Source organism: Lichenostomus cassidix, chromosome 28 (assembly GCF_008360975.1).
Source record: "Lichenostomus cassidix isolate B80296 chromosome 28, HeHo_3.0, whole genome shotgun sequence".
NCBI classification, from domain to species: domain Eukaryota; kingdom Metazoa; phylum Chordata; class Aves; order Passeriformes; family Meliphagidae; genus Lichenostomus; species Lichenostomus cassidix.
Window position 1 is genome coordinate 5,536,676 of NC_139508.1, and position 15,793 is coordinate 5,552,468.

At 60.0% G+C, this 15,793-nt stretch overlaps 2 protein-coding genes across 10 annotated transcripts in view; one reads left to right on the plus strand and one right to left on the minus strand.

The window, feature by feature from the left end:
- Positions 1-3,975, minus strand: part of PIP5K1C (phosphatidylinositol-4-phosphate 5-kinase type 1 gamma) — a 51,755-nt gene extending 47,780 nt beyond the window's left edge. For 2 of the 7 annotated variants that reach the window (XR_014846198.1, XM_085040230.1), the window contains exon 1: positions 3,526-3,972. Coding sequence is in view for 6 of the 7 variants with exons in the window: in XM_085040230.1 (XP_084896356.1) it covers positions 3,526-3,625 (100 nt within the window). In the remaining variant the exon portion in view is untranslated. Of the gene's footprint in view, positions 1-3,525 lie in introns of all 7 variants that reach the window. The other 5 variants (XM_085040232.1, XM_085040229.1, XM_085040233.1 and 2 more) reach the window with 3 other exon arrangements.
- Positions 3,976-4,190: 215 nt separating this feature from the next.
- On the plus strand, positions 4,191-15,767 carry TJP3 (tight junction protein 3). 3 transcript variants are annotated; one of them, XM_085040223.1, is made up of 21 exons: positions 4,191-4,955; positions 5,342-5,441; positions 8,417-8,584; positions 8,675-8,799; positions 9,008-9,110; positions 9,289-9,712; positions 10,013-10,116; positions 11,013-11,172; positions 11,260-11,350; positions 11,554-11,618; positions 11,754-11,829; positions 11,975-12,125; positions 12,340-12,448; positions 12,890-13,109; positions 13,423-13,619; positions 13,816-13,911; positions 14,152-14,222; positions 14,331-14,642; positions 14,763-15,026; positions 15,263-15,306; positions 15,429-15,767. In XM_085040223.1, the coding sequence occupies exons 1-21, from the start codon at positions 4,762-4,764 to the stop codon at positions 15,526-15,528; spliced, it is 3,174 nt and encodes a 1,057-aa protein (XP_084896349.1). In that variant the 5' UTR covers positions 4,191-4,761; the 3' UTR covers positions 15,529-15,767. The 3 variants fall into 3 exon arrangements, with proteins under 3 accessions (XP_084896349.1, XP_084896348.1, XP_084896350.1); XM_085040222.1 differs by having other exon boundaries at positions 4,193-4,955; positions 11,969-12,125; XM_085040224.1 differs by having other exon boundaries at positions 4,818-5,222; positions 11,969-12,125.
- Positions 15,768-15,793: the final 26 nt, after the last annotated feature.

The following is a 15,793-nucleotide window of genomic DNA, read 5'->3' on the forward strand; positions in this document are numbered from 1 at the left end:
TTCCCAGCTCCCAGGCCTCATCATCCTAGCTTCCCTGTGTGCTTCCAGCCGATTCACATTTTAAAGAACAATTAATTTGCCAGAGCAGCCTGACTTCTATTTTCATTGCCTTCCTCCTTCCCTGCAGCTGGGCTGTGACTTATTGACTGTGAAGTAACTGCAGGGTCTTTAAGAGTTCAAGGCGCGGGGTGTTTTTCTGCCTGTTCCTGCCTGGCTGACTCCCTCTGTAATCATCCTCGCCAGCACCGTTTCACAGCACAGAGGCATGTGACATCCAACTAAGCTGTGAACCATAATCATGCTGGGGATGATGTTTACATTTGATTTTTCCTCAAGCTGATAAGCTCTCTCCAATTTCCCCTCTCCATTGAGTTGGTATGGATTGAACTGCTTATGCCCCACAGGCTGGAATTCTTCTCTTATCTCTAATCTGCTCACTGAAAAAATTGCTTCCAGCAACCCTTCAAAAGTCACTTCAAAGTTATCACCGCTAAGAGGGAAGAGCTGCAATACTGCTCCTGGGCTGTCGCAATCAACGCTCTCCCAGTGCTTTCTCAAGGCAGCCACAGAGGTGCCACCAGCACCCGGCACACGTGGCTGGGGCCAGGATCTACACTTTGCTCCTCCAGCCTGAGGTACAGTGAGACAACTGTTCAAGAGTGTAAATCCTTTTTAAATCATTTTAGCTCCCTAAAGCAGAAGAATCCAACCCTGAAGAACACATTGGAAGCTTCTGCTCCCACTCTGGGCCATAAGTGATGGGCAGACTGCAACCCGTGTAACTGGAGACCTGAACAATGGAAGGGCAGTTGGAAATTAATCCAATGTCAACTTTACTTCCCCATCACACTGAGAATTCCCACTTTAGAAAGGAGATGGTGGAGGCAAGACCTGCTGTCCAACAGTTGGACAGTGCCAGTTCTTTGTACTAACAGCTCACCCTTGGAAGAAGGGTTTCCAGACCCTGTTTTCTCCAGACTGCACCCAGCTAGAGGAATGGTGATATGCCATCTGCTTACCCAACCATCCCTGGGATGAGGACACCCCAGCCTGAACAAGCCCAGTGCTCATTTGTCACCCCACAGCAACATACCTCCCCACACCACCTCTGCTCCTGCCCACAGCTCACCAGAACCATGAAGCAGCCCCTTACACTCCTTGCAGTCCCTCCCCAGGGCACGAGCGTACAGATTCAGAGAGAAGGCACAGCAAGCATTTGCACCTGTTAGATTATGAAACTCCCTTTTCACAGTTGGTCACAAAACTTCTTAAAACTTTGATGTCAAGGTTTCAGGAAGGGATGAATTGGGCCTGTGTGTTCATGAATGAGCCCTGCTGCTGGCAATAAGTGAGGTTTACTCCCTTAAAGGGTGAGATTTCCAAAAGTTCCCTTCAGAACACTTTCTGTACCTTAAGTCAACCTAATGCCAAGGCCTCCCCAATTTCCAGCCCTTCTCCATGCAATCTTACTCATATACCAGACTAACTGGCTCCCCTCTATAATTAGTGAGGGCTTGGGGAAGGTCTTTGCTGTCCTAACCCACATGGATTAACCCTGCCATGTTGTTCAGGCAGAGCACAGCACCCAAATGCCTCCTCTCCAGCCAGGTGGTGATCCTCCATCAATGGCACAGGCAGAGCAGTGAGAACAAGGGGAGCTTCACAAAGCACCCATGTAGATGGGTCATGGGCACTTCAACTCCTCCACACAGCACCAGTGTTATGGGGATTTGTCACCCAGTTCAGACCATGGAGCGCAGTAACAACCCCAGACCTGCAGCACAGCCCGCCCTGTGTTGGTGCAGCTGTGCCTTCCCACAGGCCACCTCTACCCCCCGGGGTTTGCTCTTCTCCAGCAAACACTCATTCGCTGTTGTGCATGTTGTCCCCAGCCCCCCTGGGAGCTCCAGCTGCAAGTGTGGCTGAGGCCAAGTGACACAATTTGGACGCTACCCAAGTGAGGAGTAAGCAACTTGACTTAAGAAATCAAAGCATCGGTGAGATTACTGGCTCCGTTTCATCTTTTTTACTATCAGCGTAAGATCAGCCTACAGGTTCATAAATTCAGATTTACTTGCTCACGGAATAAGAAAAACACACGCTCCCTACTTAAACCCTTCCTGAGCAACAGTCTCCATAGCCACTTTGCCTAGTCCTGAGAAACAACAATCCCCAAAAACCAGAAAGGTGACCAAGAAACCTGAAGGAGAAACAGTATTTTAATTGTTCATTGGTGTCCCTGCCCATGGAAGAAGGGTGGAACAAGATGAGCTTTAAGATCCCTTCCAACCCAAACTGTTCTGTGACTGATCAGCAAGAGGTACTCTCACTCCCTTGGCATCATCAGCCACTCGTCCCCATGCAGGGAGAACACTCCTAAAAAGAGGTCCAAGGGTGTGTGGGAACATGGCAAGCAGCGTTGGGAAGGCAGGCTGCAGGCTGCCAGCCCCTGTATTTCCTTGCAGCACTGAGGAACTGCAGCAGGATGGCTGGGGACAGCTTCCCTCAGCCTAAAACCTCGGCACCTTACCCAAAGTTACATGTTACACCCACCCCTGCCACCCCGGCGTCGCAGATGACATCTGCCAAACGAGCACAGCTTCCACTGTAATTAGCTGGTTTTCAGAAGAACTAATGATGCTCATTTAAAGGCCTGACGACACGGAGATCGCTGTCATCACACAGCCAAACCCTCTGAGCACCCCGGACTCCGGCAGGTGCCCGGAGCTCTGCGTCGGAATGTGTCAGCCCGGCAGCAGCGGGGCTGAACATCACCAGCACGGCTCAGCCAGCAATCCTGAGGCTGTTAAAGAACTAGAAATAATTAGGTAGCAGCGGAGGCGGGGGCAGGTGCACAGGCACAGCTCCGTGGATCCATCCTGCCACTAAGGAACTCTAAACCTTCTCCTAATGCCGCTGCCGGGCTCGGGCTTGCTCTGAGCCCTGACAAATGGGGAGGAGCCCCGGGCGGCAGCAAAGTCCCCCGCCCCCACTTGCCAGGGTCTGTCCGGCTCTACTAGCAAGTCCCCACCCGGACCTTGTGATCTCCGGGGAGCGACCCCCGAGAGGGGCCAGGGCAGGACGGCCCCGCCCCAGCCCTCCAGGCACACCCGGCGCCGGTTCCGGGGCTAGGAGCAATCCCGAAGGCGGGCGGCCTGTGTCCCGCACGGTGGTCTGCGGGTCGCCGCTGCCTCTCGCAGCTCCGAGACTCCCGAGGGCAGAGACGGGGGAGCCCCATCCCGGTGTCCCCGGAGCCCTGAGCAGGGGGCGGAACCATCCCGGGTCCGGGGGAGAAGGGGGGAAGGGAAACAGCAGTTGGACGGGACCACGCGGTGTCTGGGGGGGGGGGGGACGCACTCCGGGGAGGGGGGGATGGACCGAACCACTCCGAGCGCTCCGCGGGGGGGTCCGGCCGGGGATACGGCTGGGATGAACCACTGCGAGCCGGCGCGACACGGGGACACGCCGGGGCCCGGACGGGTGGGGAACAGGCAAAGGCAGCCCCCGGTGCTCGCGGCGCGTTACCTCCTGACGCGTCCGATCCCCCCACGCCGGCCTCCGGAGTGATGGCACCGGCACCCGCCGCGGCCGAGCCCTCCGCTTCCTCAGGCACCTCCAGCTCCATGGCGGCTGCGGGCAGGCGCAGCCCCGGGGCAAGAGGGGCCCCAGACAGGCCAGCGCCCGCCGCCGCACTCCTCCCGGGTACCGGCCGCGGCGCGGGGGACCCTGGGAGCTCCGCGGACCATAGAGTGCGGGTGGTTCCGAGGCCAGACACGCCCCGACCAGTGCCGGAAGCACAGCGGGGCTCTTCCGCCGGGGTGAATCGCGATGTGGCGGCGGGGTGTCGCGATAACCGGCGGGCTGTGGATTCAATGGGGGGTGACAGGGAGGCCGCAGCAACTCCCGCTGCTCCCTCACGGTGCGGCAGCGGCGGCCCCCAAGGAGGGGGGGAGCACCACAGGGTCGGGGGCGGGGCCTGCGGTCACCATAGCATCAGGGGCGGGGCTCGTCGGGGTGGGGCTTTCTGGGGGCGGGGCCTACAGAATGCTACAGTGGATGGAGGCGGGTCTCCCGGGGGGCGGGGAGTCTGCCTGTCACCATGGCATCGGGGGCGGGGCCTGGGGGTGGCCATGACAGCGAGGGCGCGGTCTAGGTGTGGGGCGGGGCTCCGGCGGGGGCGCGCTCAGCACTGCACGGCATAGCCCACGCCCCCGCTCCCTTCGCGGCACCGGCTCCCACAGCTGTGCCTCCGCGGGACCGGAGCCCTCCCGAGGCCTTCACGGTGCCGAGTGCCGCCTACCCGCTCTCCCCTTCTCCGGGGGCTCCTGGCAGCCGCACAATCCGCCGGGCTAGGCCGTGCACCGGCACCCGGAAACGCTCTCTCCCCTCTGCGCGGCCCCGGCGCCACTCAGCGCCGCCGGTTCCCAGCCCGGGCCGGGGCCTGGCTCCTCCCGACCCCGCGGCACCATCTAGTGGCGCCGTCCGGCCCGGGCCCGGGTCAGCCCCGGGGCGCTAGTCAGCCCGGGCCGGCCCCGCCGGTTCTTCGGGCCCCGGGGCCACGCGTGTCCCGGATGGGTAGCCCCAGCTGGGAGCCACCGGTGCTAATGAGGCTACTCGGCGGCGCCGGCTCCCGCCAGTGGGGCTCCGGGCCGCGGCTGGTCTTGGGGAGCGGCGGGAGCTGCTCCAGGCTCCCCGTGGGGCCGGCGGGGCTCGGCCGGGAGCAGCCGGTGCCGAGGAGCGAGCGGAGGGGCAGGCGGCGGCATGGCCCCGGCTCCGGGGTGGCGGCTGCCGGCCGGGGGCTTCCGCAGGAACTGGTCCCCTCACGCTGCCCCGGCGCTGGGCTGGCAGCGGTACCGGCCCCGGCGGGAGGCGGAGAACCGCGGCGTGGACCTGATCGCTGCCACCGCAGGAAAGCAGCCCTGCGGGACGAGAGATGACGGGGAACTGGTCCCCAGGTGCGGACAGGGGCAAGGGAAGGGTAGGACGGGGGGCAGCAGCCATCACCAGGTTCCCCCACACCTCCAAGGACAGGGATCCACAGGCTAGCCCCCGTGTCTCTCCCCTCTTGGGGCAATGGGTGACGCTGGGAGTGTTTGGGAGTCCGGGGCAGAGCTCCGCCACTTTCCTGGACAAGGGTAAGCATTGCGGGGAGGACCCCTGTCTCCAGGCACCGCTACCACCAGCATCCTGCGAGCCTGTCCCGATGCAGCGCTGGGACGGCGGTGAGCGTAGGTGGCTGAGCCACCATCACGGTGGAGGACACCAGGGACAGCCCTCCGGGAGACCTGCTGTGCCTGGGAAGCTGCTCGGGGACCCAAATCCTGCTCCTTCCCTGCTGCAGGCAGAGTCTGGGCCACAAAGGGTTACGCAAGGCACCCTGGAGTGACACAACTGCCACCGTCCCCGGAGCTCAGCTCCTTCCTGGTCGGATCCGAGGATCGGTGAGTGCCTAACTCTGTCCTCCGAGATCTGTCGGCCGTGCTTTCTGGCTTTCAGCTGTGCTTTCACCTGGGCAACCTGCTTTGTCCCTCTCTTGGTGGCTCCAGAACCCGGTGACCCTCCTGGAGCACTGACCCAAGGCAGGGAGATACCCCGGAGGATCACAGCACTACGCCCCAGGGCTGGAGGACGTGCCTCTATCCTGCTGATTTACACACGGTCCGGAGCAGCCCTTCGAGAGACCTTTTCCCAGAGCAGGGGGTCGGGATCAGCCCATCACTCCGTGGGTGGGGTTGGGATAGAGCAGCTGCTGGAGGGATCCGGGACTCCAGTGCTGCATGGCCAGGACCAGACAAGGGACGAGTGGTTTTGCAGCACTGGCTGAGAGCAGAGACCTCGCTGATCGCAGGAAGAATTTGAGGTCTCAGGATGAGGACCCCTATCAGCGGAGGGGGTTGGGAAACATTATGGGTAGTGGGGTTGGCTGTGGAGTATGGCTGGGGTGGACAGGGTGTGTTACTTCCCGATAAATGATCCCCCAACGAGTTGCTGTCCCCATGGCGGGCATTGCTGGTGGCGTCACCTGACCCCGAACTGGGGACCTGGAAGTCGGTTGAGCTGCCCCAGCACAGCCTGGCTTTGTTTGGCTTTAAAACCACTGGGAGATGCTGCCACGGTACATGTGTGGGGCAGCGTGGGGCGGTGTGGGGCTCTCAGTGCTGCCGGTGCCCGATGATGGGTGTGTCGGGCTGGGCCGTGGTCAGCTCTGCCCAGATACTGCCTCTCCCTGCGGGGCCATTCCAGGCGCGGGCTGGTTTCTGTCGGAAACCGGCTGAGCCGGCTCCTCCTGCTGCCAGCCTCGGCCTTTGACTGGGGCAGGCCCTACGCCAGGTCTTGGGGGGAGACTGGGGACAGGGACAGGTCTTGGTGGCACCGTGGGCACTACCTGTGCTGCTAGCAATATGGGAGCTACTGCCATCCCCATGCTGCCCCTGACACGGTCTGGAGAGAGCAACGGGTGGCAGTGGGATGCAGGTTTGAGGCCAGTTTGTGGTACCTCAGTGATGGGACAGTAGTGGGAGCCAGCTGGGGACAGTAAGAGGCTGTGTTGGGTGGCAGCAGTGGTGGCTCTGGCACAGCAGCTGTCACCACTCTAGGGGATGATCTGGCTGCCCCAGGTTGGTGTCCCTTGGACTTACAGCTCACACCACTGCGGGTGTCTGGTGAGCATGAACAACACTGGTGACACAGCTGAAACCACTCCAATGCCACACTAGGCATTCCTGTTCATTACCAGCTTTCCCAGTGCCAGTTTGGGACAGTGGGTGCTGCCACACTGGGGTCCTGTCCAGCCCCAGCTACCCCCTGGTCCCACGTGTCCCTGAGTAGCAGGGAAATACTCGGTCTGGTTTCTGCAACTGGTGACGCAGAGGGGACTCTGCCCTCCACACCTGTGGCTGCAGCCTGCCCTACTGGTGAATGATTACCCGAGGCCTCCCCCGGCCCTCCCTGGACTGCAGTGAGCTGCATCTTGTTTCAGGGGCTCAGCCAGCTCTCATTTCAGGGGCTCAGTTGGTTGCCTCAGCACTGCTCCACCGTCCTGCCTCCGGGAAGTTTTTGTGCTGGGACCAAGCTGCTGCACTTGCCCAGGGCTGGCTGCCCACTGCTAGATGCCTGATGTGTCATCACCCCTGGTATTGCCCACATCTCTGAGGCCTCCTGGTCCCACCAAAGCTGCCCCATGGCCAATTCCCAAAGGGGTTGTGGACGTTTTGAGCTCCCTGTGGCACCAGTGTGGGGCTTGAGGGTAGCTGAGCTGTACTGCAGGGCTGTTATGAATGAGCACAGCCCCTGGCACAGCCACTCCAGAGCCCTCAGGCACCACAGACTGTGTGAGTGCCAGGGGAACTGGGGGTGTTCAGTTTCAAGAAGAGGATGCTCAGGGGACCTCATTGCTCTCTACAGCTCCCGAAAGGAGATTGGAGTGAGGTGGGGATCAGCCTCTTCTGCCATATCTCAAGTGACAGGACCAGAGGAAATGGCTTCAAGTTGCACCAGGAGAGGTTCAGATTAGATACTAGATAATGTTTTTTTTTCACTGAAATAGTGGTCAGGCAATGGAATAAGTTTCCCAGGGAGGTGGTGGAGTCACCATCCCTGGAAGCATTCAAGAGGCCTCTGGATGTGGCATTTGGGGACATGGTTTAGGGGTGATTATGGTGGTGTTGGGGTGACAGTTGGACTTGATGATCTTGAAAGCCTCTTCCTGCATTGATGATTCTGTGATTTTATGAGGCCCTGATCAAAGTGGCCTCTTCTCTCTCCCCTGCCATGGGAACTGGTGGGAGGCTCTGGTCCTGCTGTTTCCCACCCATGTGGGAACCCTTGTCTTTCTGGGTTCATGCTGGCATTCCCTCCAGGGAGCCAGGACCCGATGGAGATCCCCAGGCCCATCCCAGGAGTTTCAGCCTCAATGGGACATTACTCTGTCAGTCAGGCTGATATGTCCTAGGTGGAAAACATTGGATTTGGGAAAAACCCAGGGAAACCAAGTGGTGAAGCTGGGGCAGTGGTGCTGCCAAACCAGCTGGCAGAGGTGCTAGAGCCCAGAGTGGGTGAATAAGGCACTGAAACACCATCCAAAGCACCCCAATGTCTGTTGGTTCCACAAGGACAGAGGGGAGTGATTCCATGAGGATGGCATGGACAGGGGGTCCCAGCCATGGAGATGGGTCCTGTCCTTGTCCTGTGTAAAATCTCCCCTTCCATGGATGCATGTCTGAGGGGACGAATATGGACCCCCAGTGGGATGATTTCATGGTGCACAGAGGCAGCTCTGGGTTCAAAGCCATGCAGGGTTAGCTGGGGTGTGACACAGCTGCCAGTCCTGGTGTCCTGGCACTGTGAAGCTCTGTCCCCTGCAGTTTCACAGTCCCCAGTGCTTGTGGCTCAGCTTTGCCGCTGCTCTTCTTTGCAGCCTGATGTTGGATTGAGGAAGGGGCCAGAGGCTGCAAAGAGGAGCCGGAGCCGGTCAGAGCCGCCCCGCCAGCTGGCTGCCACCACTGTTCTCCCCAGCTCGTGCTGGTGGGTGCCCACCATGGAGGAGATGGTGATCTGGGAGCAGCACACAGTGACACTGAGCAAGGTGACTATGGTCCAGGGTGGCTCTGCCATGGGAGGGGACAGGGTCTATGGGGTCAACTCCGCCTGACCGCCCTCTGCCCACCCCCTCCAGGACCCTCACCGGGGCTTTGGCTTTGCTGTCTCTGGAGGCCGTGACCGTCCCAACAGGACAACCGGGGACCCAGCAGTGTTTGTTTCGGATGTGGTGTCTGGGGGACCAGCGATGGGTTGGCTCCAGTGAGTGCACAGGGATGTGGGGACATAGGGGGTACTCGCTCCCAGCGAGGGTGGGCAGGATGGAGAATCACTCCTGCTGGGACAGGACCAGCACCACTGTTGCTGTGCCTAGCTGGAATGGGGTTCCTTGGGGTACACTCGCCATGCCACCAGCTCCGTGGGCTGGAAGCTGTGCCTGGGGCAGTCACAGCAGCATTTTCCCTCCCAGGAGGAAGGATCACATTGTGATGGTGAACGGCCTTTCCATGGAGAACGTCCCATCCTCCTTTGCCATCCAGACACTTAAAACCTGCGGCAAGATTGCCAACATTGTGAGTGTGCTTTGTGGTGGGATGGGGGACTGGCATCATGTTCACACTGTGCCTGTCCCCATCCCAGCTCCCCTGTCCCACACACACCAGGGTTTGGGGCTTGGAAATTGCTGCAGGGACATCTCCTGGCAGAGACAGCTGTACCCACCATCCTCTCTTGCTCACTTTGCATCTACAGACGCTGAAAAGACCGAAGAAGGTTCACCTCCCTGTGACCAAGAGCAGCCCTGGGTCCCCTGCTGTGCCCCGGCACTATGACTCAGATGAGGACTACAGGCTGCACCGCTCCCGGGATGACCTGGACCACAGCCAGGGCTACGATGGGGACTCATCCAGCGAAAGGAGCTCTGGTCACCAGCGCGATGACCATTGCCACCACAAGCCAGTGTCACGGAGCCGGAGGCGAAGCCAGGACAGCAGCCACTGGATGCAGAGTGGCTCAGATCAGAGAGACCACAGCTGGCATCGCTCTGCCAGTGCCTTTGGCCAGGATGGGGACACCAATGGGCTGGCCCTGGTGTCAGGCTTCAAGCGGCTGCCTTGCCAGGATATGCCAATGAAGCCTATCACGTCAGTCCTGGTGAAGCAGAAGCAGAGTGAAGGTGAGGCCCTCCTGCTCCTGCTGTCCCTGGGTCTTGTTGCCTGATTTTTGGCCATGCCTTCCTCCAGGGAGGAGGCGATGGCAGGGTGGGTGCCAGGGCCTGGCTGCAGCAAGGGGACAGTGCATGCCGTGCTGGGTGCACTAAACCTCCTGTACTCAGCCCGGGGCTGCAGAGCTCTACTTTGGGGCTTGCCAGTGCCCCAGTGGGAGCTGGGACTTGTGGGGATGGTGCTAAGGGGGCACCCTGAGCGAGTCCTGCATCTGCCTGGCTCTGCCACCATCACGGCTCTCTCTGGTGCAGAGTATGGCCTGAAGCTGGGGAGTCAGCTCTTCATCAAGCACATAGTGGAGAGTGGGCTGGCGGCCAAGGGCAGCTCCTTGCAGGAGGGAGACCTCATCCTGAAGGTATGGGGGCCCCCGGGGTGCACAGTACTCACTGCCCCGCTTTGGAGGGCTTGCCCCTCACTAATGTCACAGCAGGGGCCAGCCATGGCTGTGCTGGAGGCAGCTCCATGTGGTGCCCACTCCCTGCCCCAGCCTTCCTGGCTGTCCCAGGGATCCTGCAGGGGCTCTCAGGGCTTGGCTCCCTGGGTTGCCAAGGCTGGTGACACGTCCTGCTGACACAGTGGGGTCGTGTCCACCCTGGTGTCCGCATGGTGTGTGCCCCCCCACTGTGTGTCCATGTGTCCACTGGGTGACAGTCACTGAGGTGTTTGTCAGGTGAAATAACGCTTAAAGTATTCAAGGAGGGAGACCCTTTGGTTGCACACCTGGTCCAGACAGACTCGTGGCTACTGGGAACTGCTGCCAGAGTGACACTGGGGCAAACAGAAGGGATTACATCCCACAATCTGTTGGGAAAAGCTCCTACCACTCAGGGAGATCCCAGCCCCAGGGCCTGCTTGGGGCCTGACTCCCTGGCACTAGGCCAGCGCATAGAAGGCACAGGAAATAGGCACAGGAAATAGGCACAGGCATAGAAGCGTAAGGGCACAGGAAAACTGAGCTTCAGGTGTCTGAGGGGTGTGTGCAGCTCCTACCTCTGGACAAGGCCCCAGGCAGATGGCAATGGGTGTTAATTAGCCATGCTAATGTTTTCTCTGTGCAGAATGAGGTCACACTGGGAGGCAGCTGAGAACAGGGACACAGGCTATGTGAAGCTGCAGCAGCTGGAGCTGGGCCAGAGGGGCTGGGAAGGGACCAGGAAGATGGCAGTCAGAACATTCCATCCCAGTGGGGCATTTCTGGGGTTGGCTTTCCCAGGAGCAGGTGCCCTGAGGCCTTCCATTCTGCCCCTCCAGATCAATGGGGTGGCCAGCCAGGATATGTCTTTGGCTGAAACCCAGCAGCTCATTGAGCGGACAGAAGGCATCCTGACCCTGCTCATCCTCCGGGACCACCGGCAGTTCCTGGTCAACATCCCTGACATCGACAGCCAGAGCGACAGCTCCCAGATGGATGGTGAGGGGACGTGGTGGCAGGGCCAGGGCCAAATACACAGCACAGGGCTGCAAGGTGACTGATGCATCTTCCCTTCTGTTGCTGCAGATATCTCAGACATTGACTCTGACCTGTCCCATCTGCCATCTCCAGAGGCCTCTCCAAAACCTCCAGCTGCTGCCAGGACAAATTCACCACCGTAAGCCCCCCACTATCTCCATAAGCCCCTCTGTCCCCTGGCAGATGCTACAGTTCTCCACCTGTCTGGGGATGCTGGTTCTCCATTTCTAAGCCAATTTCCCTGGAGGTGGTACTGCCATCCCCAGCTTGCTCTGCTGTCTTCACTGCCCACTTGACACTGCCTGCCTGTGCCCTGCCTAAATCCTGCCTGACCTTGTCCAGGGAGAGGAGACAATCGAACAGGGAGCCTGTGGCCGAGGTGACCGTAGCTGATGCTCAATGCCTGGGTGAGTGGAGTGGACACTGAGGTGGCTCCAGGTTCCTGTGCATCTCCACTGCCAAAGCCCTGGCAGAACCGTGCCAGGGCTCCCTGTGCTTTGCCACAGCCACTGCTGCTCCTGGATCAGCTCTCCTTCCTGCAGACCTTCTGGAAGCCATGGAGGGGGATAGCCACAGCCTCCACACCAGCCCCACTGCCCGAGCTGCCCACAAGGATGGGTATGTCTTTGAGAGGCAGGGGGAAATGGCTGGGGGACATGGGGAGCTGCTCTGGTGTGGAGCTGGGGTCACAGGATCAGTTAGTCCTTGTCCTGTCCTTGCATGTCACCACTGGGCTGACTGTATTTCCCTGTGGCAGGTACAGCAGCAACTCCAGGGTCGTGCGGTTCGTGAAGGCCAAGAGTGTGGGGCTGCGGCTGACAGGTGGGAATGATGTGGGCATCTTCGTGTCGAGTGTGCAGGAGGGGAGCCTAGCTGACAGCCAGGGAGTCCGGGAAGGGGACCAGATTCTACAGGTACCCAGGGCTGAAAATGCTCCACATGCTGCTGCACCTGGACTGGCCCCAGCCTTTTTGGGTCCAATACGTCCCCAGGGTATCACTTCCAGCATGACAGGGATCAGTTCCCTCTCCCACTCTGCCCTGGGCACTGCTGTCGCTGGGTACCCTGCTGGTCCCCATGCCCTCTGTGCTGCTGGCAGGACCATGTCCAAGTGCTTCTCTGTGGCAGGTGAATGACACCAGTTTCCAGAACCTGACCCGTGAGGAGGCTGTGGAATATCTCATGGCCCTGCCCCCAGGCGAGGAGGTCACGCTGTGGACCCAGAGCAAGCAGGACAGTGAGTGATGACCAGGCTCATCTTGGGCTTGTGCCTCTCCATCCTCTGTCTCTTCTGGGCAAGCATCAGACCTGCTGGACTTGCCATGGCCCTTCCTGCCCCTGCAGGGTGGTCCTTCTTTCCCCCTCCTCCTCCTCCAGAGAGCTGATGGGAGGGGAGCAGACCATCGTGGCCCTGTTTGTGCCTTGGCTTCTTGGAGCACAGAGGTTTTCTGCCTCCATGGCTCAGCCTGGAGAGACCAGTGTGTGCTGGGGGGTCAGAGCCTGCTGTCTCCAGCATGCCTAAGAAAGCCATGGGAGGAAAAGGTGTCCCCAATACTCTCCCTAGCAGCAAGAGCTACTGTGGAGCCTCCCAGCCAGCCTAGTGCCTTCCTAAATCTCTCCAGCATCTTTCTCCTCAGCCACCTCTTCCCCTGATGATTCCTCTTGCCCTGGGCTCCAGTTTACAGGAAGATGATCTCGTCCAACGTGGGTGACTCATTTTACATCCGGACACACTTTGACTTTGAGAAGGACACACCATCAGGGCTCAGCTTTGTCCGTGGGGATGTGTTCCACGTGCTGGACACCATGTACCGGGGCAGGCTGGGGAGCTGGCTGGCTGTGCGCGTGGGCAGGGACCTGCAGGAGCAGGACAAGGGCATCATCCCCAACCGGAGCAGGTAGGGATGGAGCCAGGAACAGCCCCGAGATCAGCAGAGCCAGGGAGGGCTCCCAAGTAAGGGGGGGACATGGATGGTGGGCTCAGTGTGAAGCAGGGCAAGGGCTGGTGGGGCAGTGATGGGAAGTGTGAGCTAGTGAAATCCCTTCTCGGGTGGTGAGGCAGCCGATGGTCAAGTTGTCCAAAGTCTGAGAGAGAGAAGTCTACCACAGCTTCACCTGGCTATGCCACTGAGCGGGGGTGCCAGCAGAGCCAGAGAGACAAGGTGGGGGTAAATCCAGAGGCTGCAGGTCCTGAGGCCTCTCCTTTCCCAGGGCTGAGCAGATCGCCAGCCTGGAATCAGTGCTGAAAGCCACATCTGGTGCCAACTCCTCTGGGGCACGGGCTGAGTTTTGGAAGCTGCGGGGCTTGCGGGGAGCCAAGAAGATGCTGCGGAAGAGCCGGGAGGACCTGTCTGCCCTCACAAAGCAGGGTCGCTATCCACCATATGAGAGGGTGGTCCTGAAGGAAGGTGAGCACCAGGACACCCTGACCCACCTTGGGGATGCTAGCCCTGGGGCTGCCCTGCTGCGGGTGCTGATGGGGCACCCCTCTCCTGGGAGGAGCAGCGCAAGTCGCAGGCATCACGAGGAGCAGGGCTGGGTGCCCAGATGCTGGGAATTCTGCCCTTGCCCCCACCCACCCTGAGCCCCTCTGTCCCCCCACAGCCAGCTTCAAACGGCCCGTGGTGATCCTGGGCCCCATCGCAGACATCGCTGTGCAGAAGCTGAGCAGGGAACTGCCTGAGCTGTTCGAAGTTGCCCGTAAGTGCCCCCACACTGAGGAGAAAATGATATCCAGCAGACAGACCCACAGCACCCAGGAGCTGTGGGAGTTCTTTACCTTTGGCTCCTTCCCTATGATACCCAAACACCTTCCTGGTCTCATTCACCCTCTCCCCTCCTCTCCCTGAGGGACACAGCCCTGGGGTTGGGCATGGCCATGCCCAGCCTGGGGCTGTTAGAAGTGCAGTCACTCTCATGCCCCATCTCTGTGTCCTACAGCGAGTGTGCCCCGAGATGGGGCATCATCCAAGGTCATCAAGCTGGACTCGGTGCGGCAGATTGCAGAAAAGGTGAGACCTTTCCCATGTCTTTGGAACCAGCTGGGGGCTGTGGAACAGGGATGCCTGTTCTGGCCCATCCCTGCTCCCAGAAGGGCTGATGGCTGTGCCCTGCCCCAGAACAAGCATGCCTTGCTCGACATCACGCCTTCAGCTGTGGAGCGCCTCAACTACGTGCAGTACTACCCGGTGGTGGTGTTCTGTGAGCCCGAGAGCCGACAGGGCATCAAGGCCATGCGGCAGTGGCTGGCACCTGACTCCAGGAAGAGCTCCCGGCGCCTCTATGCCCAGGCCAACAAGATGAAGAAGTATTGCAGCCACCTCTTCACAGCCACCATCAGCCTCAGCGGCAGCGGCAATGCCTGGTATGAGCAGATCCAGGATATCATAAGGACACAGCAAAGCCAGCCTATCTGGACAACAGCAGAGCAGGTATAGGGCATGGGCTCTGTGGCGAGGCTTGACTTCCTGGGGCTGCAGCCAGGCAGGGGATGGGGCTGCACATTTTCCCCACGGCTGGGGTCCCATATCTCTGTCATTCCCACCCTGCAGGCAGATGTAGCATCTGAGGAAAGTCTGGACCTGCTGAACCCACCAAGCATGGTGGCCTCAGGCTACCTGACATGTGACAGCCGTGCCAACAGTGACTATGACACAGATGGTGAGGCGAGTGCCTACACTGATGGTGAGGCAGAGGATGCCTATGACCAGCCTGGACTGGCCCGTTCCTCTGAGCCAGCACAGCTGGCCCTGAGCCATGGCCTGGACTCCTCTGAGCCAGCACAGCTGGCCCAAAGCTACAGCCTGAGTGAGCAGGTGAGTTCCTCCAGACTGGAACAAGAGTCTGTTGGGGCAGAAGAGGGTGGCACAGTGCCTGGCTCTGGGGTATTAATTCCCATCCTCGTGGTGCAGGCAGGGTGTCACCTCTGGCTGCTGCAGAGTCCAGCTGTGTGTCTCCAGCTGTGCCCAGCTCTGGGTGTCCGGGGCCAAATGCCAGGCTGGAGCACAGGCCCTGCCCTGCCCCTTACCCCCTCCAATCTGCTCTTCCCCAGGTGCCCAAGCAGCCGCAGCAGGGCCGGCGCTACGACAGCATCAGGTACCCTGTGCCCTGGGACTCCAGGGATGGGGTGGCAGCCAGCCCAGGGCTGGGGAGAGCCCTGGCAGGGCACTGTCCCCATCACCCAGAGCCATCACCACCCTTCTGTATTCCCTCCTCAGAGAATACGAGCATGACGCAGTGAGGAGGAGGTTCACACGGGCCAGGGATGACTCAGATCAGGATGAAGGCTACGAGTGGGGCCCAGCCACAGATGTGTAGTGGCACTGGTGGTCTGTCCATGTGGGCCAGCCCTCCCCACAGCCCTGCACAACTGAGTGCAGGTGACAGCTCAGGTAGTGCCACTCTGGCCAGGCTGGGCTGGGCCCAATCCTGCTGTACCCCTACATCAGGGTATCCTGTACCCTGAGAGTTTGATTGCCTGCACTACCTCGTGCCTCTTTCCCTTTTGGCCACAGCCGCTGCTACTGGAATAAAAGGGATGTTTGGATCAGGACAAACTGTTTCTGGGGGTACTGGGTGGCAG

Excerpts from the sequence above, each read along its gene's own strand:
- TJP3 (XM_085040222.1), top strand. The coding sequence starts at position 4,762 with ATGGCCCCGGCTCCGGGGTGGCGGCTGCCGGCCGGGGGCTTCCGCAGG. Across the intron at positions 9,111-9,288 it reads GCGGCAAGATTGCCAACATT|ACGCTGAAAAGACCGAAGAA; the intron begins GTGAGTGTGCTT and ends TTGCATCTACAG. Across the intron at positions 12,126-12,339 it reads AAGGGGACCAGATTCTACAG|GTGAATGACACCAGTTTCCA; the intron begins GTACCCAGGGCT and ends TCTCTGTGGCAG.